The sequence below is a fragment of the Loxodonta africana genome, chromosome 9 (assembly GCF_030014295.1).
Source record: "Loxodonta africana isolate mLoxAfr1 chromosome 9, mLoxAfr1.hap2, whole genome shotgun sequence".
NCBI lineage: Eukaryota > Metazoa > Chordata > Mammalia > Proboscidea > Elephantidae > Loxodonta > Loxodonta africana.
Genome location: NC_087350.1, coordinates 14,680,841 through 14,705,699, shown reverse-complemented (window position 1 = coordinate 14,705,699; position 24,859 = coordinate 14,680,841). Strand labels below are relative to the sequence as shown.

At 39.5% G+C, this 24,859-nt stretch overlaps 1 protein-coding gene across 4 annotated transcripts in view; it reads left to right on the top strand.

Annotated features, from left to right (window-relative positions):
* The window catches only part of FAM120A (family with sequence similarity 120 member A), a 189,080-nt gene that overhangs the window by 43,201 nt on the left and 121,020 nt on the right, over nt 1-24,859 (top strand). For all 4 annotated transcript variants that reach the window (XR_010322931.1, XM_010600637.3, XM_064291051.1 and 1 more), the window contains exon 3: nt 232-314. Coding sequence is in view for 3 of the 4 variants with exons in the window: in XM_010600637.3 (XP_010598939.3) it covers nt 232-314 (83 nt within the window). In the remaining variant the exon portion in view is untranslated. The remainder of the gene's footprint in view (nt 1-231; nt 315-24,859) is intronic.

Here is a 24,859-nt window from a genome sequence, read left to right as displayed (position 1 = left end):
TCATACTTGAGACAGTGACAAGAAATTTGCTTGTTGTATTGCTTTATATTAAAAAATTAAATATTCTCAGTTGGGAAGTTTTATATGGTGTATCAAATGAGATAGCTCTGAGAAGTCATTGAAAAGTCTAAAATAAAGGTAATTTATTACTGGTAACAAAATACGGTGATTTAAAGTTTCCCTTGTATGACTTGTCATTGGCTTTTATGTTGTACATGTTATGTATTCTAGGTAATCACATTCTACCTGATGAAGATTTGGCTTCTTTTCATTGGAGTTTACTTGGTCCAGAACATCCACTAGCATCACTTAAGGTACAGACTTCCTTTGTAATAATCAACCGTTTATTTTGCTGTTACTTTAATAATATAAATTGTTCCTTTACTATAGAAGAAAATATGTTACTAAGCTAGCAATATCATGCTTTCTTCTAATTGCTGGGTACTAACTGTCTTAGAAAACAAAACAAAAAACAGCCTATCTTAGCTTGTTTCAACACCCATATTTTAGGTAAATTTATGAGTGTCCTTAAAAATTCCCATAGAGGAATTCTGCATGCTCTGTACACAGATAGGAAATCTTTCAGGTTTCAGTTTTCTTAATTAAAAATTAATTTTTCAATAGGTATTATACTAATCTGTCACTTGGATGGAAATCTTGCAATATCGTTTGAAAATTTTCATAGCTTAACTAATTTTCTACAGTTATAAATTACTTCAGTTTAGGCTTTAATGCTTTTTGACTGATGGAGGAGACGCAAAATTCATTAGATAAATGGTTATTTGCATGACCTTATTAACAATATTAGGAGCCCTGGTGGTACAATGGTTAAGTGCTCAGCTGTTAAAAGAAAGGTTGGTGGTTCAGACCTTCCAAGTGGCACCATAGGAGAAAGATGCAATGATTTGCTCCTGTAAAGATTACAGCCTAGACAACCCAGTGGGGCAGTTCTACTTTGTCACTGTGGATCAGTATGAGTCGAAATTAACCTGACAGCACCCAACAAAAACAACAACGTTAACAATGTATCTTCTTGTCTTTCTCTCCTTTCCACTCCTTTCCTGTTTGTGATAGTAATGGGCATTAGAGAAGAGGCACATTATCGGAATTTTTCTAAAGTGGGGAAGTTTACATGTTTGATGTAAGCACAATAATTATGTGTGAAATTGCCGTAAGCCAACATGAAACTTCAACTTACACTTTTTAATGATTTCCTGTGATATTCCAAATTCAGTTTGCTTGGTAAATTTGCTCTGGTGTTCTCTACTATTAGTGTTGTGAACTTAATTATCATTTGTTAAAGAACAAGTGCTTTTCAAGACTTGAGGAATTGGGAAGGCCATGGGGCTTAGTTTTTTTTTTTTTCCCCTACTTCCAGCTGCAGTACTAGCTTACTGACAATCTAGGCCTTGAATTCCTCATAGCAAAGGGAGAAGGTTAAATTGAATGGTTTCTATAATCACTTTATCTTATAAAATGCTGAATTCTGTCAGAATTACTCTCCTTCCATAAACAATTTTAATTGGTTGGTAATTTTAAATTGGAGTTCTCTTTTCTACATTTTAACTTACAGTTACTTGTGTGATACCTAAAGTCTGAATGGAATTTCTTTCCTGCTTCTTTAATTTTGTTTGTTGGCATTTAAAGCCCTTTCCTTTTTTATCTCTTACTGATGTAAATATTTTCCTTTGCTTTACTCCCTGTAGTTCGTGTATTGGTGTGGGCTGTTTGAAAATGAGTTTTTCTCCTCTTGTTAGAAATTATTCGTTTTCTTTTGCGTTTTAGTCTTTGATGAAAAACTTTTTATTTGCTTTTGGCTGGAGTTCTTTGTGTATGTTTTCATTTATGAAGTGCCACAGTTTGTAATCTTAGTCATAAACTCCTGATGATACCATTGTTGAAATTCAGATTGAGAAAAATGCAGTCTGTAATCATGGTGAACTTGAAAGTATGGCACCTGTGCCCATTGGATTTGTTAAGCACTATTTTTTTTTTTTTTTTTTAATGCTTATAAGTGGAGACACAAATGAAGGCTGGTTTCTTACAAGACTTGTAAAATTTAAAATAACAGGAGTGAGAAACTTCCAGGATCTTAGACCATATGTATATGTCTAAGTCTAGCTTGCCTTGTTTCATATGTCAAAGTGAAGAGCTGTTTGAAGAATTATTGGAAAATAACTCAAATCTATTGACAGCTCAGTTAGCACCATTATCGTGTGTGTTTTTCTTAACTTTTTATTATGAAAAAATTTTAAGTATACAAAAGTTTAAAGAACAGAAAAATGCTTGTCTATATATCTGCCATCTTGGTTCAGCAGTTGCCAACATTTTGCCATATGTGTATGTGAGCCCAGGTGGTGCAGTGGCTAAAGTGCTCAGCTGCTAACCAAAACGTCAACAGTTCCAAGTCGCCAGCCGCTCCGCAGGAGAAAGTTGTTACAGTCTGCTTCCCTAAAGATTTACAGCCTTGGAAACTCTATGGGGCAGTTCTCCTCTGTCTTGTAGTGTCGCTATGACTTCACTTGATGGCATAGAGTTTGGTTTGGTATATGTATATGTTTGTATGTTTTGTGTTTTTTTTAAACCTGAACTATTTGAAACTAAGTTTTTCAGATGTTATGACACTTGTCCCATGAATACGTCAACTTACCTCACCATCACCTAAAAATAAGGACACTCTCTTACTTAATCGTAACTAAACTAAGAGTAATTCCCTAATGCCATTTAATATCCAGTCCATATTCAGATTTTTCTAACTGATTCCCCAAAGCCTTTCATGGCTTTGTTTTTTTGCCCCCCCTCCCCTTTTAAATGATGTAAACGATCACTCCAATTGGATAAAAAAATTTTAGTTTTGGTGAAAATGTATACAGCAAAACTCACTTCCATTCCGTAGTTTCTAGGCATTGGTTATATTCTTCACAATGTGCAAACATTCTCATTATTTCTGTTCTAGTTGTTTCACTTTCATTTACTTAAATCCCTTGTCCTCCCCTCCCCCCCTTCTCATCTGTGCTTTAAGATAGCTGTTGACCGTTTGGGCTTAAATAATTTTTTTTAAACGTAAAACTCGGGGATGACAATCTTTATTCTTTGGGCTACCGTGTGACTTCAGGGGTTAGTTTCAATTCAGAGTTTGAAGAGCAACTCTGGGCCATAGCCTCAGAAACTCCTCTAGCCTCAGTAGGTCCAGTAAGTCCGGATTCTTTAAGAGAGAGTTTGAAGTTCTGTTCCACATTTTTATCAGGATTCATATATTGTATTCCTTATTAGAACATTCGGTAGTGGTAGCAGGACACAACCTAGTTCTTCTGGTCTCAAGGTGGAAGAGGCAGTAGTTCATGGAGACAGTCCTATAGTCCATTTCCTTCTCTGATTCTTTTGTTCCAGATGAATAAAGACTAGTAATTGTATCTTAGATTGCTCGTAAGCTTTTAGGACGCCAGACACTACTGACCATACTGGACGTAGAGCATAAACTTTAAGAAGTATGAAGTATATTATACCAATTGACTGGATTGTCTGGTGAGACCATAGCCCAAGCCCCCAGATGAAGAGAACTAATCCCATGAGGTGACTGGTTATGTCTAATTAGTATCAGCATCTGTAGCCCCCCTGCTTTTTTTTCGGTTGTTATTGTTGCAAAACCATACACAACCTAGCATTTACCCATTCAGCCCTTACCTTGTGTGCAGCTTATTTACATGAGTTACATCAGTCATGCTGTGGAAACTTCACCTGTATTCAGTGCCACCTTTCTCATTTCTATAAACAAAGGTGACTACTACCTAAGAAGTACTTCTCCCTCTTTCCCACCCACCACTCCTGGAAACCACTAATGAACATTAGTTTCTTTGTATTTACTCGTTCATGTTATTTCATAAAAGTTAGAATGTACAATATTTCTCTTTTTGTGATTGACTTATTTCGCTCAACGTAACTCCTTCCAGGTTCATCCATGTTGTAAGATGTTTTGAGAACTCATTTTTCTTTATCGCTGAGTAGTATTCTGTTGTATGTATGTACCACATTTTACTTATCTGTTCATTCATTGATGGGCACTTAGGTTGTTTCCATCTTTTTGCTGTTGGGAATAGTGCTGCAATGGAAAATAGGTGTTCTTATATCTGTTCCTGTTAGTTCTATTAGATCCCTAGGGGATATACTTAGGAGTGGAATTGTTGAGTTGTATGCCAGCTCTACCTCCAGTTTTTGAGGAACCACAAGACTGGTTTCCACAATGGCTGTACCATTTTGCATTCCCACTACCGAGGGATGAAGGCTTCAATTTCTCCACATCCCCTCCATTTGACAACTTTGTTTTTGTCTCAAGATAGGATCTAATCAAGACTTAATGTATTATTAGCACATACATTTTAAAAATTATTTGGGTATTTTTATTGCATAATGGAGAAATGGTCCAAAATAATTACTTCAATAAGTGGATAAAATTTTTTTTTTTAAGTCACATTCAGGAATGTAAGTGCATCTGACTTTGAGTTCACATGTTGGGTTTGTCGGCCACTTTTCTGTTTCAACTTTTTGTATCTTGCCTTGAGCTGGGTACTCTAGAGAAGCAAAACCAGTGAAGCGTCTATATATATATAGGGAGAGAGAGATTTATATCAATGAAATGTGAAATGGCTAACATAGTAGTAGAGGCTAGAAAGTCCAAAGTCCTTGGGTCAGGCTGGAGGCTTTTTCTGACTCCCATAGCTGCAAGGCTGGCGAAAACAAGATTGGTAGATCAGACAACAGCAGGAGTCTGGATCACAGGCTGTGGAGGCCAACAGATCCCAAGGTTGGCAGGTAAGGTAGCAGTCTGCTGGCTCACAGACTCCAGAGGCTGACGAATCCCAAGATAGGAAGGTAACCTGCTAGCTCAAGTCCCAAGAACTGGAGATCAGACAAACAGGAGCCAGCTGCAGGATCCAGAGTGAGCAAAAGCCAGAGAGCCTTGCCAGAAAGTCTGCCTATATTGGATGCAAGCAACACCCCCTAAGGAAACTCCTTCGCAACTGATTGGTTACTCACAGCATATCCCATTATGGAGTGATGACATTATATCAGATCGCATCATGAAGGTGCTGACATCATTATACAACTGCCAAACCACTGAGAATCATGGCCTGGCCAAGTTGACATACAACCTTAACCATCACAGTCCACCCCGTGTCAATGTGACACCTGTACACAACTCCTTAAACCATACATAATCTCTGAATAAAGACAATTATAAGTCATACTTGTGCCTGACAAGATACAACTAATGTGCATACAGATGAAAACACGCTTAGTCCTGTTTACATCTTATATTTTATAAGTGAAGAAAACAAAAATATTGGATGCACACATGCAAGAAAGGAATACTCATAACTGCTATAGTCCTTATTTATGCACCTGGTCATGTGGTTGTAACTGGTATTTAGAACAACCCTGTTCTACCACCCATTCCGTATTTCCTTTGCCCTCAGCAAAAACCTCAACTGACTGTGGTTCTTTGCCTGGTGGGGTGACCCAAACCTTCATTCCTGAAAGGTCTGGGCCATTAGTAGTCATGTTGGAATGGAATTGCAGTAGTTTTCCATTGATTTTAATCGCAGGGCTTGGTAATACTAGAGGATGCCCTAAGGGAATCCTTGCATTCTAGACATACTCTTCTTTACCTCTGTTATGTGATATCAACCCGATTTCCTCTTGCTAATCAGGATCAGTCACACCAGCCAGTGTGGTAACTCCCTTCTTTGCTTGTTTATACAGAGGCATAAGGATCCCAAAGTGGCAGGGTGGCATTTGTAACTTCCAGTTCAGTGAAATCAGTAATGTGTCTAGGTGGGAGCATTCCTCCCTTTGGAACTAAGATCTCTAGTCCCGCAGAGCATAAGTCATGTGGACAGGAAGCAAAAACTTTTCGAGTAGGTCACTAGGGGTAATAGTGAGTAGTGTCATTTCCACACCTTGGATCCTGGCTATGGGAGAATAGCCTCCACTATGACTGGTGGGCCACAGTGATGTTTTGAGTCTCCTGGAATTAGTGTCACTTCAGAACCAGTATCCAGTAATACCCTAAAAGTCTGATTATTTTCATTTCCCCAACAAACAGTTGCTCTTATAAAAGTAGATCCCTCTGGAGAAGGCTGGAAGAAAGATTAACTGTATAAGTTTTTGGCAGTATAGTAGAGTCCTTTCTCGAGGGGACCCGGCTTCCCCTGAATTCAAGGGGTTGTGGGTTTTGTATCTCTTCAGATGGCAGTGAGAGGGCTGCTGCTGTTGGCAGGAGTGACTCAATGATATTTAGGGGCTCAGTGTTTCCAGTTTCCTAAATATCTGCCCACATGTCCCCATGGTAAGTTTCAGGATCACATTTCTTCCCAGTCAGTGCCCTCACTTTAACTTCAGACACCATTCAAGGTTGAGAATTGAGTTGGCATTGTAATTCAGTCACCCTTATGATAAGACTCTGGGTTTGTTTTTCGGCAATATCAGTTCTGTTACTATCGGAAATCACACTTTCAAGGCACCAGTGGCAACTCTGAGATCGTTTATGCAGCACTTGATCTTTGGCTTTGAAGCCCTGAGCTCATCTTTCTTTCACCAGTTTATCTAGTGAAAGTAGGACCAGTCAACCAGCTTCCTTATACTTCTCATTAATGTCAGAATCGTAGAAAGGTATCAACCCAGAGCCTCACCTCTCACCAATACTTCATCTATTGGTGGTGATATTTTGCGTATTTCTTCGCCACCTCACGCCATGGATTAGCAGTGCTGTCTTTACTGGTGGAAGCAGAGTCATCAACAACTTTAAGAATAACCAGACTTGAGGACCAGTTTAGAAAACTCATCCTTATAATTTTGTTTCTCTAGAACCAGCCTGGAAGCAAAATTCTTAAGCTGGGTTCTCTAGAGAAGCAAAACCAGTGAAGCGTCTGTATATATGTATGTGTATATATATAGAGAGAGAGAGAGAGTGAGAGAGAGATATTTATATCAAGGAAAAGCCTCACACGATCGAAGTGGCTGGAAAGTCCCAAGTCCGTGGGTCAGACTGGAGGCCTTTCCTAACTCATGTAGCTGCAGGGGCTGATGAACCCAGGATCCGCTGGTCAGACAACAGGTGTCTGACTCAGGCTGCGGAAGCTGACAAATCCCAAGATTGACAGGTAAGCTGGAAGGCTGCTAGCTCACAGACGGTGGAGGCTGATAGATCCCTCGATCAGCAGATAACCTGGCAGGCTGCTGGCTCACAGACTGTGGAGGCTGACAGATCCCTCGATCAGCAGATAACCTGGCAGGCTGCTGGCTCACAGACGGTGGAGGCTGATAGATCCCTCGACCAGCAGATAACCTGGCAGGCTGCTGGCTCACAGACTGTGGAGGCTGACAGATCCCTTGATCAGCAGATAACCTGGCAGGCTGCTAGCTCACAGACGGTGGAGGCTGATAGATCCCTCGACCAGCAGATAACCTGGCAGGCTGCTGGCTCACAGACTGTGGAGGCTGACAGATCCCTCGATCAGCAGATAACCTGGCAGGCTGCTGGCTCACAGACTGTGGAGGCTGACAGATCCCTCGATCAGCAGATAACCTGGCAGGCTGCTGGCTCACAGACTGTGGAGGCTGATAGATCCCTCGACCAGCAGATAACCTGGCAGGCTGCTGGCTCACAGACTGTGGAGGTTGACAAATCCCAGGATAGGGAGGGAAGCTGCTAGCTCAGTTGCCAAGAACCAGAAGTCAGATGAACAGGAGCCAGCTGCAGGATCCAGATCACATACACGTTTGATTATTTTCCTTTCAGTGATCATTTCAGTCATCTTAACATAGATTGGGGGAGATTGAATGTGAGTCCTGCTTCTCCCACCTGCCGTGAGCATTACTGATGTATTGAATAGGATTGGGTTGAAATGTTGAGAGGGTTATGATTATGGTATTGCATGTTAAGGGGTCCTTTCAATTGATTAGATAATAGGTTTATATAATACCATTTCTCTATGAATAAAAATATTTTACTTTGTTGAAATACTACAAATGTAGTATAAGAAAAGGATTGCACCAAGGAAGACTCTGAACTTGAGGATGTAAAATCAGATATATTTAAAAAAAAAAAAAATTAGGTATCTTTAAAAACTGTTTATCCAACAGTATTGTGTTAAAAAATGTTGTGGATTGAATTGTGTCCCCCCAAAATATGTGTCAATTTGGTTAGGCCATGATTCCAGTACTGTGTGGTTGTCCTCCACTTTGTGATTGTAATTTTATGTTAAAGAGGATTAGGGTAGGATTGGTAACACCCTTGCCCAGGGCACATCCCACATCCAATGTAAAGGGAGTTTCCCTGAGGTATGGCCTGTACCACCTTATATCTCTCAAGAGATAAAAAGGAAAGGGAAGTAAGTGAGCAGAGAGGGGGGAATCTCATACCACAAGAAAGCAGCATGTCTTTGGACCCAGGGTCCTTGGAGTGGAGAAGCTGCTAGTCCAGGGAAGGATTGACAAGAAGGACCTTTCTCCAGAGCCAACCAACAGAGGAAGCCTTCTCTTGGAGCTGATACCCTGAGTTTGAACTTCTAGTCTACTAGACTGTGAGAAAATAAATTTCTCTTTGTTAAAGCCATCCGCTTCTGGTATTTCTGTTACAGCAGCACTAGATAGCTAAGACAAAAAGGAACTAATAACAATCATGAGAATGTTTTATTTTTTCAGCATGTAATGAAAATCATGAAAGGATGCAGTACCATGGAGAGGAAGTTGTCAGTAGCCCATGATTAATTTAATACAAAATCCATGGTATAATACAGTGGCAACTCCTGCTAAGTTTACCAGTTAGAAACCATGAAGTTATACAGCTCTAGTTATCCTTAGAAGAATAACATGTCTGGTTTGGGGCTTTGTGATTTGAGAAGTACAGAAAGAAGTAGAATGATCAGGGAAGATGATTAAAAGATTGATTGAAAACTATAAGAGAAACCAGAAAGAAACAAGAGTTTTTTAGTTTGATGAAGGCTAGGAAGGGAAGAAAATTCTGCTTTGTACGGATTTATTCAGTAGGTAATGCTTAATTACTATATAATGAATACAATGCTGGACATACTTAGAACTTAAAATTGCCTGAGGCCAATAGAAAATAGTAAGGCTAGTCAAGTGTTAAGTATTAAGCTTTTTAATACTTCAGTTTCAACATTAACAGCCGCTAGAAAGTGGGACAATATTTGTTGTGATCCATAGGGTTTTCACTGGCTAATTTTCAGAAGTAGATTGCCAGGCCTTTCTTCCTAGTCTTAATTGGGAAGGTCTCCTGAAACCTGTCCACCATGGATGACCCTGATGGTATTTAAAATACCATGGCATAGCCTTCAGCATCATAGCAACATGCAGGCCACGACAGTATGACAAACTGAAAGACTTGAGAGGACCTAAGAGCAAAGTAAAGTAAGTAATAAATTCTGTTAGATTTGGAAGTAAGGAATATTTCGTTTATGTTCAGGACAATGGGAATCCATTTCATGTAACATTTGAAATTCTAGAACTGGAGGCAGGGCAAAAAGGTAGCTTTTAAGATGCAGTCAAATCCATAATAAAGGAGAGAAAGGGTTATCTCATCTTCTTTTCCGCTAGGGACCTGGCCCTCGAGTCCCAGGCTGCAGTCCTGTGGGCCCACTCCCCCATGCTTCTGGAGGTGCAGATAGATTACGGGGGAGTGCAGTCGTCCATCCATGCCCAGGGCCCTGCAGAAACAAGGGAGTCAGGCAAGAGTGTGAGAAGAGAGCAGGCTGGTCAAGATCAGGGCTGAATGAGATTGGCACAGACATATGCACACAGACACCAAAACCTGAGGCAGCCTTCACCTTACTTTGCTTTAAAACCCAGTGCTGTACTTTGCTTTAGGTAAGATATTTTGTTTCATTGTCCTTTGTTGGTTTCGGAAATTTAGGAGAATCTTTTACTTACCTGGAAGAACAGGGATGAGTATTCCTGGAATGCCATGTTTCCAAACAACAGGGAAACCCTTACTTATTTTAACTTTTCCTGATGGAACTATTTCTAAAGGGTCATATATGTAATATGCAGTATCAATTGAATATCGTTTAGGTATAATTTTTGACACAGTGTTATAATTTCGAAGATCCATTATTGTATTTCCAGTAATGAAAAGTAGGCTGTATGTGCACTGACTGCAAGAAAGACCCTTGCTCTTTTGAAGATGCTCCCACTACCTGTCTTGACATGGGTGATCTGCTCCTTTGGTTTGCTTCAGTGCGGTACAGTGTTCCATAAGAGTGAGTGGACGCTGTTTTAGCTATCATATATACTGTGTAACCTTACTGGAGCTAGATTGGTGATCAGATGATTTTATCTTTGTGATATCCTTTTTGAAAGTAAGTTGGTCATAAATTATAAATAAATAGAAAGGTGAACTTCATTTATTCCTGAGTTTCACTTTTTACCTCATAGCAGGAGATGGCAGTTTTGGTACTATGAACATCTAAAGATGGAATTCTTGCTTGTATAGGTAGTAGTATTTGAAGTTAAATTAATGTATTTCCATCCCAGTAAGCCATACTCTAGTATTATTAGTAAGAGCTAAGAAACACTTCTAAAATCTAAGGACTTCTTGGACTCTAGAGAAAATGTTGTTGGGGCCTAGAAGGCTAATAGATTAAACATTCTTTTCTTACATATCCTCAGTGTGGAAAAAATTAGGGACAGACAGGATGAAATGGTTTGTCTAAACCTTCTGCTCTTAATCAGTCGACCTCTGTAGTTTTCGTATTTTCCATTTTTTGTTCTCCCAATTAGTGGCCTATCTTGTCTTTTTAAAAACATCTCTTTTTCTGTTACAAAAATCATGTGAAAAAGTTCAAGTGGTACAGAAATGTGTGATGTGGAAAAATGAAAGCTACTTATAATTCTGTTCCTGAGAGATAACCACTTCTAACAGATATTTGATCCTCCAGAATTAAAAAAAAAAAAAAAGTACATCCTACTAATTACCATTTTTGTAATTATTACCATCATTGTCATGCACATTAGCTATATGTTCTTAATGGTTAGTGTAAACCTTTAGTATACAGATTCAGTGTACTGGGCTTTATATTTTTAGGTCTTGGAAATCTGCATTTAGTAAGAAATTTTGTTTTTTCTTTATTCTTAATTTACATGTAGAATCATTAATTGGAATAATTTTAAATACACGACTGGACCAAAAAGATTTTTGGTTGTTTATGTCTTTGAATCATAGCTTCCATCTCTGTTCCCTGTTTGTTTTGAAATAAAGGTGTAAAGTGTGAAGTTCTGAGGATGTCTTTTGAATCTACTGGAATCTGTTGGGACTCCAGAGTAGCTTTTTTATCTTTATTTTACAGGTTAGGATAGGTCCTAAGTCACATTTCTGGGAAAAGAGGGACAGAAGTCCTAGGAGCAGGTGTGTTCTCATTACTTGTTAGCAGATTGCTTTCAGCTTGCCTCTTGCGGTAGAGTGATTGGTGACTGCCAAGCAGAATTCTTCCTTAGTGACATGGAATGCATAGCCTTGCCAGAAGAATAGATGTCAGGAAGGGGAAGTAAAGCTATTAGGGAAGACCCGCACAGTCTGAATATGACCTAAGTGATAGCAGTGTTCATATACTTATATTTCTGATGCCTCTGGGAGAGACTGGGATTAAAGGATACAAAGGGAAGCTCAGTAGTAATATTTTTCTATCAGTGTTTCTTCTAATGCCTTGGAATTTTCTAGTTGTGTTTTAAATCAGCAGCATAATTTGAGTCTTAAAAATAAGTATGTAAAGTTTCATAGCTAATTTTCCACCCTATGAATCTATAATCCTGGGACTGTTCATAACAAGACCTTTACTGTCACTTCCCTCTGAGCATCATGAGAAAGCTTCTGTTTAAATAAGACTCATACTGCTGCTCAGGTACCTTGCTGCCCCTTTCAACTTTGGGCAGATGATACCAGACACTGTGTCAAACTGCTGTGTCAAAAGCTGTTAACCAGAATGTCACCTTTCTTAAGACTAGGTGACCTATTGCCTGGGACCCCCTAGGTAAATCTTGTATCAGAATGACGTGTGACAAAGTTTGAAGTTTAGATCAATTACCCTGGAATTCTTGGTCAGAAAATGGAGGGCTTGCTAGCCACCATTTCCTGGTACATGTCTACCACTTTGTTTCTTATCTTTATTTTTCTTGCTTGTTGGTTTTTTCCAGGGTTGACTTCTCCTCTGGACCCTCTTTGCTGTGTTGTTGAGACTCTTAACTCTGTTGTTAACTCCCCTCTAGTCTCGTTCTTCCTGAAGAATGCTTTTTTTTAACTTAATTGAGACGTATTTCCTGAAGACAATTTTTCCTTTGCCTCATCTTTCATGAAGTCCTGTCATTCTCCTACTTTACCCTTGGGGTACAAGCATTGTGCTGGCTCCCACTGCCACTTCTAGAGTAATCTCCCGTTCAATCTCTCTGTCTCTTTTAATAATAGCTCTATTGAGATTTACCCCTTTAAAGCATATAGTTCAGTGATTTTTAGTATATTCCCAGAGTTATGCAACCATCATCACTAATTTTAGAATGTTTGCATCATCCCAGGGAGAAACCGCAAACACGTTAGCAGTTACTCCCTATTTTCCCCTCCTTCCAACCCCCTGGAAACCACTAATCTACTTTCTGTCATTGTGAATTTACCTATTCTGGACATTTCATTTATAAATGGAACTGTGCAATATGTGATGGGCTTCTTAGCATAATGTTTTCAGAAAAGGTTCATTTGAGTTGTATAATATATCACATCAGTACTTTATTCCTTTTTATGACCAAGTAAATGGCTTACATGTTGCTGTGATGCTGGACAGGTTTCAGCGGAGCTTCTAGACTAAGACAGATTAGGAAGAAAAGCCTGGCAATCTGCTTCCAAAAATCAGCCAGTGAAGACCCCATGGGTCACAACTCTCTGATCCCATTTTGCATGGGGTCTTCATGACACAGCAACTAATAACAACATAAATATTCCCTTGTATGTCCATACAAGGCACATTTTGTTTAGTCACTCATCAGTTGATGGATATTTTGGGTGTTCCCATCTTTTGGCTATTATGAATAATGTTGCCATTAATATTTGTGTATTGTGTGGACCTAAGTTCTTGTTTTTCTTGGGTATATATTTACCTAGGAGTGGAACTGCTGGGACATACGGTAACTAATCCTATGCTTAATTTTTGAGGAACTGCCAAACTGTTTTCCAAAGTGGCTGCACCATTTTACATTCCTACCAACAGTATATGGAGATTCTGATTTCTCCATATCCTTGTCAACACTTGTTATTGTCTCTTGTTTTATTTTTAGCATCTGGTGGGTGTGATGAGGTCTCTCATTGTGGCTTTGATTTGCATTTGAAATTAAATGACTTATGAGGTTGAATATCATTTCCAGATCTTAATGGCCGTTTATATATCTACTTTGGAGAAATGCCTATTCAGATTCTTTGTCAGTTGTTTAATTGGGTTGTCTTTATTACTGTGTTCTAAGAGTTTTTTATACGTTGTGGATACAAATCTCTTATGAGATTGTAATTTACAAATATTTTATTGTGTTCTGTGGGTGTCTTTTCACTTTCTTGATGGTATGCTTTGAAGTACTCTTCTGCTTTTGAGACGCAAGCCACCTTCTACTGCTCTTAGTCACTTTAGTGACTTAAGTCATGGTGTCTCATTTATTAAAGCCTTGGGATTTTATCAGTCTTTTCTTCGTTATGACTTTCCCTAATCCTCAGATTTCAGTGTATTGAGATTACCCAACAGATAATTTAGGTTTATAATTCTTTGTCTTACTTGAACTTCTACTGTACTTACGGAAACCCTGGTGGCGTAGTGATTAAGTGCTACACCTGCTAACGAAAGGCTTGGCAGTTCAAATCCACCAGGTGCTCCTTGGAAACTCTACAGGGCAGTTCTACTCTGTCCTATAGGGTCGCTATGAGTCAGAATCGACTCGATAGCACGGGGTTTGGTTATATAGATACATCTATATATACTCTCCTATGTACACACGTGGTGGCGTAGTGGTTAAGTCCTACTATGGCTGCCAACCAAAAGGTCGGCAGTCCAAATCCACCAGCTGCTCCTTGGAAACCCTGTGGGGCAATTCTCTGTCCTATAGGGTCGCTATGAGTCGGAATCGACTCTATGGCAACGAGTTTGGTTTTGGTTTATATACACACACATAAATATTCACATATACATACCTGTACATATATATGCCTACCAAACCAAAAAACCCATTGCCATCTAGTCGATTTTGACTCATAGCGACCCTATAGGACAGAATAGTACTGCCCCATAGGGTTTCCAAGGTTGTAAATTTTTACGGACGCAGACTGCCACATCTTTTTTTTTTTTTTTGCTGTATGGCTGGCGGGTTCAAACCACCGACCTGTTGGTTAGTGGCTGAGTGCTTAACCATTGTGCCACCAGGGCTTCTTATATATGCCTACATATATACATATATGTTGTTGTTAGGTGCCGTTGAGTCGGTTCCAACTCATAGCCACCCTATGCACAACAGAATGAAACACTGCCCGGTCCTGCGCCATCCTTACAATCGTTGTTATGCTTGAGCTCATTGTTGTAGCCACTGTGTCAATCCACCTCGTTGAGGGTCTTCCTCTTTTCCACTGACCCTGTACTCTGCCAAGCATGATGTCCTTCTCCAGGGACTGATCCCTCCTGACAACATGTCCAAAGTATGTAAGACGCAGTCTCACCATCCTTCTAAGGAGCATTCTGGTTGTACGTCTTCTAAGACAGATTTGTTCGTTCTTTTGGCAGTCCTTGGTATATTCAATATTTGCCAACACCACAATTCAGAGGCGTCAGTTGTTCTTCAGTCTTCCTTATTCATTGTCCGCCTTTCACATGTATATGATACAATTGAAAATACCATGGCTTGGGTCAGGCACACCTTAGTCTTCAAGGTGACATCTTTGCTTTTCAACACTTGGAGGAGGTCCTTTGCAGCAGATTTACCCAATGCAGTGCGTGTTTTGATTTCTGAACTGCTGATTCCATGGCAATACATACATACATATATACCCACACATGTATATTTTCGTTGTTGTTGCGACATTATATATGCTATCCCATTGATTCGTTGCCTTCAAGTAACACTGCCCCATGGAGTTTCCAAGCTTGTAAATCTTTTCAGAAGCAAGCTACCACATCTTTCACCCACGGAGCAGCTGGTGGGTTCCAACCACCAGCCTTTTGGTTAGCAACCAAGCACTTAACCACAGCTCCACCACGGCTCCTCATGTATGGCACAGCAATTACCAAAAGGTCCTTTTTTCTTATGTACATCTTAGCAATGTTGTTTATCTTCATTAAACTATGCACATTTTACCCTCATTCCGTGTTTCCTTTCCCATCACCAAAAATAACAAGTGTCTACTCTCTAGAGAGTGAATCCCCCTGTGGCCCCATCTCTAGTAACTAACGAACATTAGTTTCTGTGTATTTACTTGTTCATGTCATTTCATAAAAGCCAGAGCATACAATGTTTGCTTTTTTGTGATTGACTTATTTCACTCACCATAACGTCCTCCGGGTTCATCCACATTGTTAGGTGTTTTGGGAACTCTTTTTTTTTTTATTGCTGAGAAGTACTCCAATGTATGTTTATACCACATTTTACTTATCCATTCATTGGTTGCTGGACACTTAGGTTGTTTCCATCTTTTTCCTATCATGAATAGTGCTACGATGAACATAGGTGTGTTAAGCAGTTTTTTTTTTAAGTTAAGCATACACTTACCATATGACCCAGCAATCTCATTCCTAGGTATTTAGCAAAGAGAAATAAAAGCATGTGTTAATACAAAGACTTGTACCTGAATGTTCATATCACCTTCATTCATTGTAGCTTTTAGGTGGAAACAGTGCATGTTTATCAGCTAAAAAAACAAAAAAACCAAACACGTTGCTGTCGAGTCGATTCTGACTCATAGCAACCCTATAGGACAGAATGGAACTGCTCCATAGAGTTTCCAAGGAACGCCTGGTGGATTTGAACTGCTGACCTTTTGGTTAGCAGATGTAGCTCTTAACCACTGCATCACCAGTGAATGGGTAAATAGCGTGTTCCTGTACTGTATTGAAACGATGAAATACCGATAGTATTGAAGGGAACAAACTGCTGATCATGTAATATGTATGAACCTTAAGAAAACGATTATCATAAGTGAATAATCAAGGGCAAAAGAAATACATTTATTTAAAATTGTGAAAAAGGCAAAATAATAGTGATAGAAAGCAAATCTATGGCCGTGTGGGCTGGGGTGGAAAAGGGGCACAAAGGAACTATTTGAGGTGACGGAAATATTATATTTCATGTGATATGGTAGTTACATAACCTAGTTTTCAGAACTCATTATATGCTTAAGATTGATGAATTTTATTGTATGTAAAATACCACAATAAAACTGATTTTAAAAATTATGGTCTGACTTCAGCCAAGCTATTAGTGTCAGGAGTTAATCTTTTTATTCTTCTTAATGGTTGTCTTAAACATCGATCATTCTCTTCCATACTTCTATTCAATTTCACTCTACTTTCTCTTAGCAGATAACTTTGCTTCCATTTTCAAGAATATCGAAACCATCAGGCATGATTTTTCTCAATTTCTTTTTCCCTGTCTACACATTTATCTTTTTAAATGAATAATTTCTTTTATAAGGATGAGCACAAAGCTGGTTCCTGTGAGGCGGAGGTTAAAAATGTCCCAAGTGTCTAACTTTTTCAGATTACTATTCCACTTCATCATCTCTGACATCAACTATTCCTCCTCCCCTCAGTACTCTCCCTCCTGCCACTGCAACATCTCACCGAACTCAGAAACTGTATGAAGGAAGTGGGCCACACAGTTGTGGTGGCTGGAAAGTTCCAAATCCATGGGTCAGGCATAGGCTTCTCCTGACTAACGTGGCCACGGGGGCTGACAAACCCAATTCAGCAGGCCAGATGACATGCTGCTGGCTCACAAGGCTGTGGAAGCTGGTGAATCAGGTCACATGATAGGCTGCTGACCGCGGGGCTGCAGAAGCTGGCGAATCTCAGAATCAGAGGGTCAGATGGCAGGTTGCTGGCTCAGGCTCCAAGAATTGGAGGTCAGATGATGATGAACCGAATGCAGGGTCCAGAGTAAGTGAGAGAACTTTCTCAGAGACACTCCCGTTACTTGAGCAAGCTGGTTTAAGGCTGTGACTTTTGAGTCACACCATTTAGTAAGATACGCCCCACCCTAGTCCTGAGGTTTAGGATTTACAGTACATGATTATACAATACCACAAAATGGAGGACAGTTACATCAGATCACAAAATAGAGGACAATTACACAATGCTGGGAATCATGCCCTAGCCAAATTATAACTATCACAGTTTCTATACACTTTATTTGCATGGTCCCACCCGATTGTTGTGTGGGAGTCACAAAGTCTGTGGCAAGAGGGCCATATTAAGTAATTCACTGCGCTGCAGTCTTCTTCCACATCCATTTTTACTTCTCTTTTTCCAGCCTGAGACCAGTGTATCCCTTGACAGCTCTTGAGCGTTTTTTATTGAACATATTTGGTAGAGTCTTTTGCATGAACTTGTTCTATTGATTTTTTCAGCATTGCTACTGTATAATCTCTTTATTTCTATTGGTTCTTGGCCCTCAGTAAAATATATTCAAGTCTTCCAGTGTTCTCCCATCTTCCCCTTATTATCCATATACCTTCCAAATGTTTTTTTTTTTTCCCAAATGTAGCTTTCCTTTAATGTCTCAAACATAATTATCCTCCAGTCAGGCTTTGTTCTTAATGTATTTGCTTTTGCCAAAGTCATTGATGAGTTCGTTAACTAATTTATTGAATGATTTTCACCCTTAATCTTAATGGGCCTTTCTGAGGCACTTGACAGTATCAGCTATCCTCTTCTCACCCCTGGGAAATTTGTTACGTTTTCTTCCATGGCACCAATATAGTTCTGTATTCCTAATTTTTCTAATCCTCTTCTTGTAAGCTCATCTTCTCTGATTGCCTCTTAGTGTTGCTGTTCCCTAGGGTTCTATCTGTAACTCACTGCTTTTCTCATACTTTCTGGCAGATGTCATTTACTCTTAAGGCCTCCCTTCTCTGTGTTGATGACTCCCGAATTTCTTTCTTGAGCTGCAAACTTGTATCCACCTGTCTAACAAGTCATTTCCACTTGGATGTTCCATACACACATCAGATTTGACATTTCTAATTTAAATATGTCATCTTCTTCTCTAATTTGGTTTATCCAGGGGGATATAACCCACCCAGAGGCATTTTATTTCCCAGCTAGTGATACCACTGTCCTTGCCAATCATCTAAGATAGAAGTTGGGAATTACCTTTGATCCTTTCCCTCTCTCTGTATCTAGTCTGGCATTTCCTGAATCACTTCTTCCTCTCCATTCCTACGACCTTAGTTATTGCTTGCTTGGATTTATGCAGGAGCCATGTTATGTTCACTCTTTTTAGGTCTTATGCCCCCCATATTCACCTTCCACATAGGTAACAAGATGAGGTTCATACTCCCCCTGTTTAAATATTTGGGTGGCTGCCTTTTATCTACAGCATTGGTTTGATTTCATGCATCTGTGAAAACACGGGGAAGGGGTTAAGATGTAGTTTGAATTTTTTAAAGTAATAACATTGAAGAAAAAGGAACCAGCTCTCTATCATCATTTCATAAAGGACATTTCAACAGTAAAAAGGACATACTTTACAATGGAAGATAAAAAAGGACCAGAGTGTAGTGGTTAAGTGTGTAGAGACTGGAGGCAGTCTGCCTGCTTCACAATGTACTCAGGCTCTTACGAGTACCTTAGCAGACTCCACTGTAAAATGGGGAGCTTAATAGTGATTACCTCAGAGTTGTTGTGAGGGTTAAAGGAAGTAATGCATACTTAGAGCAGTGCCTGGGCACTTAGCACTCAAAATATGGGAATAAGTGACAGCGCTTTCCCTAAGAAAGGAAATTTGACCACATCACCCTTTAGCTTTCACCTTGGACTGGTAAAGACACCTGCATCAGCAGCCCCTGTTTGAATAGGATGGAGCCCACTTTCTCTAAGATCACTATTGAGGCCACGCGTAGGCATCGCCTACCTTTTATCATATGGCTCTAGGCTTGTTTACGTGGCTCTTGAAAATGTGGATGAAGAGCTTTTCTTTATTCAATTTTAATACTTTAAATCCTCTATAAATTCTATAAATAATATATCTGCATAGCAGTTTCCATCTGAGAGCTAGCATTATTTGTGATTAATTACCTTTTAACAACCTTTTAATAGCTGTATCAGGGCAAATATATATACAAGGTATTTATACATGTCATAACTTGTCAAAAATTTCGAATGGCCATTAATGGTTGTCTAGTAGTGATAGTGTTTAAATGTTTTCATTTCGTTTTGACCTTTTTTAGTAGAACACCATTAGGTCTTCAGGGTGTATTCATTCAGAGATTTCAGTAACTCAGTTCTCACTAATATTGAGCGTGCTTCAGAATTGTGGGGAGTGCTTACTCACAAAGTTTCTGTTGAAATGGGTCTGGGGTAGGTCAAGCATTGCATGAGTAACAAGTTCTCAAGGACCACACTTAGAGAACCCCTGCAACTGTAGAAGATGGAGGAAGCGCTCTCCCTTCCTCAGCTCCCAGACCTATAGACCCTCCTCCAGTGTCTTCTCTGTTGGAGATTGGCCTGACTTTGTAACTCCAAAAAGAATGTGAGCATCTTGAAGACAAGAAACCTGATACCGCTTTTATTTCAACTTTCTTCACATAACATGGTTTCAGAGTTTTGTAATCAAAGATAGTTTGTTCTCTACCTCCCATAAGATTTTTCAAAGAATGAAATTCAGTAAAACCACGAAATTAAAAAGGTGGGCTGTACTGGGTTGGATGGTGTCCAAAGTCCGTGCCCACTTAGAACTTTAGAATATGACCTTATTTGGAAATAGGGTCTTTGTAGATAAAATCAAGTTAAGATAAAGTCATATTGGATTAGAGTGGGCCCTTACCCAATGACTGATGCCCTTATAAGAAGAGAGAAATTTCAACACATACATACAGAGAAGACCACGTGAAGACTGACACAAAGGGAGAACACCACGTGAAGTTGGAAGCAGAGATTGGAGTGATGGACCTGAAAGTCGTGGAATGCCATGGATTGCCAGGAACCACCAGAAGCTGGAAGAGGCAAGGAAGGACCTTCCCCTAAAGCCTTCAGAGAGAGTGTGGAGGTGTGGATACCTTGATTTCTGGCCTGTAGCCTCCAGAACTATGAGAGAATGAATTTCTGTTGTTTAAGCCACCCAGTGTGGTAATACGTTATGGCAACCCTAGGAAACCAGTACAGTGGGCCTAAGACTTCAACAGAGTAACATGTAGAGGTACACCATCAAGTTTAACAAGATGACCAGTGTTTGTTGTCCCTGGCCACACTGAACACAGTCCTAGGTACTTGGCTGCCTGGTCTTTCACGACTGCAACAGCAATACCAGGAATTAGTGACATCTGGTTCATCAGCCCAATCCAGGGAGACTGGACAGAGACCTACCCTCTGCCCCTGCTTCCTGACATCTGGCCTCAAACCCATCCCTATGACGAGGAAGGCAGCTACAGGAAGGAAAATGCAGGGCACATTATGGTAGAATTTTGCTGTGTGTGAGCTGTTTTAAACTTAATAAGAAAATCTAAATCTTTTGTGACTCCAAAAAGCATAAAATAACTTCTAAAAAGACTTACATGGTACTTTTATAATGTAAAAAATTTAACAGTTATGCAGCTTTCACAAGGATTTACCACAGACTTTCTTTTAGTGGCAAAATATCAGATACACTTAAATATTGATATATTTACAAACATCCAATTTATTAACTTTTCTGGGGGGAAAAGAAATTGCCTTCAAGTTGATTCTGACTTATGGTGACCCCATGTGTGTCATAGTTGAGCTGTGGTTCTTACAGTTTTCAATGACTGGTTTATCAGAAGTAGATCGCCAGGCCTTTCTTCTGAGATGCCTCTGGGTGGACTTGAACTTTAACCTTCCAGTTGCAGCCAAGTGTGTTAACCATTTGAACCACCCAGGGACTCTAAGATTTAAATAAGCGGATTTATATAAACCATTTTTTAAGAACCAGGTTAACACTGGTTGCAGTCCCCACAGTGTGTCAGCACTCTCTCTCTCTTTCCCATTGTACCCTGGGTTGCCCTGTATTTATTCATCCAGTTTTCCTGTCCCTTCTGCCTTCTTGTCTTTGCCTTTGGGCAGGTGTTGCCCCTTTGGTCTAGTATACTTAATTGAACTAAGACGCACGTTCCTCAAATATGTTATTCTTTGTTTCGTAGGCCTGTCTAATCTTTGGTTGAAAGGTGAACTTTGGGAGTAGCTTCAGTTCTGAGTTAGGGTGTCCAGGGGCCATAGTTTCAGGGGTTCCTCCAGTCTCTGTCAGACCAGTAAGTCTGGTCTTTTTTTGTGAGTTTGAATTTTGTTCTACATTTTTCTCCTGCTCTGTCCGAGACCTTTTGTTGTGATTTCTGTCACAGGGATCTGTGATGGTAGCCAGGTACCATCTAGTTCTGCACGTAGGCTGGTGGAGGCCATTGTTCACGTGGTCCATTAGTCTTTTGGACTAATATTTTCCGTGTATCTTTGGTTTTCTTCATTCTCCTTTGCTCCGGACGGGATGAGAACAATAGGTGTGTCTTAGATGACTGCTCGCAAGATTTTAAGACCCCAGACACTATGCACCAGAGTAGTATATAGAACATTTTCTTTATGAACTATGTTATGCCTAAATATTCCCTGAGATTGTGGTCCATAGCCCTCAGTTCCAGTAACTTGGTCCCTCAAGGTATTTGGATGTGTCTAGGAAGTGTCTGTGACTTTGTCTTAGTCAAGTTGTTCTGACTTCCCCAATATTGTATATTGTCTTTCCCTTCAACAAAGTTAACACTTATCTAGAGCTCCGCTACTAACAAAAAGATTGGCAGTTCAAATCCATCAGCCACTCCTTGGAAACCCTATAGGGCAGTTCTGCTCTGCCCTGTAGACTTACTATAAGTTGGAATTGACTCAATGGCAGTGGGTTTCGTTTCTTTGGTACTATCTAGTCAGTGAGTTCCCCTTCCCACCCCACCCCTTGCTCGTAACCATCAAAAAAAAAAAAAAAAAAGACCAAACCAAACCCATTGCAGTTGAATTGATTCTGACTCATAGCGACCCTATAGGACAGAGTAGAACTGCCACATATGGTTTCCAAGGAGGGCCTGTTGGATTTGAACTGCGAACCTTTTTGGTTAGCAGCTGTAGCTCTTAACCACTACACCACCAGGGTTTCCAAAGCAAAAGTTTTTTTCTGTGTGTAAACCTTTTCTTGGTTTTTTGTAATAGTAGTCTCACAAGATATTTGTCCTTTTGAGATTGACTTGTTTCATTCGGAATTATGCCCTCCAGATTCATCAATATTGTGAGATGTTTCACAGATTCATCATTGTTCTTTATCCTTGCATAGTATTTGATAGTGTGTATGTACCATAACTTGTTTATCCATTCATTTGTTGATGGTGAGCACTTCAGTTATTTACATCTTTTTCCTATAGTGAATTAATGCTGTAATGAACATGGGTGTGCATATGTCTATTCCCGTGACAGCTTTTATTTCTCTAGGATATATTCCTAGGAGTGAGATTGCTGGATTGAATGGTATTTCTATTTCTAGCTTTTTAAGGAGGTGCCATATCGTTTTCCATAGTGGTTATACCATTTTATATTCCCACCAGTAGTGTGTAAGAGTTCCAGTATTCCCGCAACCTCTCCAACATTTGTTATTGTTGGTTTTTTAAGTGCAGGTAACATCTTTGTAGTTTTGATTCGCATTTCTCTCTCTTAATTGCTGATAATTTCTAGCATTTCCTCATGTGTCTGTTAGCCACCTGAATGTCTTTGGTGAAGTGTCTGTTCATCTGTTTCGCCCATTTTTTAATTGGATTATTTGTCTTTTTGTTGTTGAGGTGTTGAAGTATGTCATAAATTTTAGAGATTAGACCCTTGTTGGATATCTTATAGCCAAAAAATTTTTCCCAGTCTGTAGGTTCTCTTCTTACTGTTTTGGTGAAGCCTTTTGATGAGCATAAGTGTTTAATTTTTAGGAGCTCCCAGTTATCTCATTTCTCTTCTGGTATTTGTGCATTGTTAATTATGGTTTGTATACTACTTATGCCATGTTCCCATTTTTTCTTCCATGATCTTCATCATTTTAGGTTTTTGCTCCATTTTGAGTTAGTTTTTTTGTGTATGATGTGAGGTATGGTCCTGTTTTCATTTTTTTACAGGTGGGCATCTAGTTTTGCCAGCACCATTTGTTAAAAAGACTCTTTTCCACGTTTAATGGACTTTGGTCCTTTGTCAAAGATCAACTAAACATAGGTGGATGGATTTACATCTGGGTTCTCGATTCTGTTTTCATTGTCTATGTGTCTGTTGTACCAGTACCAGGCTGTTTTGACTACCGTGCTTGTATAGTGGGCTCTGAGATCAGGTAGTGTGAGGCCTCCTACTTTGTTATTTTTTCTTCAGTGATGCCTTGCTTATCTGGGGCCTCTTTCCTTTGCATATAAAGTTGGTGATTAGTTTTTCTACCTTGTTAGAGACTGATGCTGGTGTTTGGATTGGGATTGCATTATATCTGTAGATCGGTTTCGGTAGAGTTGACATTTTCACAACGTTTAGTCTTCTTATTCACGAGCATCGTATGTTTTTCCATTTATGTAGATCTCTTCGTTTCTTGCAATAGTGTTTTGTAGTTTTCTTTCTGTAGGCCTTTTATGTTCCTGATTAGATTTATTCCTGAGTATTTTATCTTTTCTAGGAGCTATTATAGATAATTGTTCTCCTGGTTTCTTCTTAAAAGTTCTCCTTGTTGGTGTATAGGAATCCAACTGATTTTTGTATGTTGATGTTGTATCCTGGTACTTTGCTGAATCTATTAGTTTCAGTAATTTTCTTGTGGAATCTTTGAGGTCTCTGTCTATACGATCATATCATCTGCAAGTAGGATAGTATTAACTTCTTCCTTTCCAATTTGGATATCCTTTATTTCTTTTTCTTGCCTTATTTCTGTAGCTAGGACTTTAAACACAATGTTAAGTAGGAGTAGTGATAAAGGCCATCCTTGTCCTTGTTTCCGTTCTCATGGGGTATGCTTTCAGCTTTTTTCTGTTGAGAATGATGTTGACTGTTGGATTTGTGTAGATACCCTTTATTATGTTGAGGAATTTCCCTTCTATTGCCATTTTATTGAGTTTTTTTGTTTTTAATCAGAAATGGTGTTGGACTTTATCAGATGCCTTTTCTGCATCCATTGAGGTGATCACATGATTCTTTTGTTTATGTGATGGATTATGTTTATTGAGTTTCTAAAGTTGAACCATCCTTGCATCCCTGGTATGAATCCCACTTGGTTGTGGTTGGTGTATTATTTTTTATGTATATATATACTGCTGAATTCTATTGTCTAGAATTTTATTTTGAAATTTTGCATCTGTATTCATGGGTGGAAACCCTGGTGGCGTTAGTGGTTAAATGCTACGGCTTCTAACCAAAGGGTCAGAGTTTGAATCTGCCAGGCGCTCCTTGGAAACTCTACAGGGCAGTTCTACTCTGTCCTATAGGGTCGCTATGAGTCGGAATTGCCTCGATGGCACTGGGCTGGGTATTCATGGGAGATAATGGTCTGTAATTTTGTTTTTGTGTGATATCTTTGCCTGGACTTGGTATCAGGGTTATGCTGGCTTCATAGAATGAAT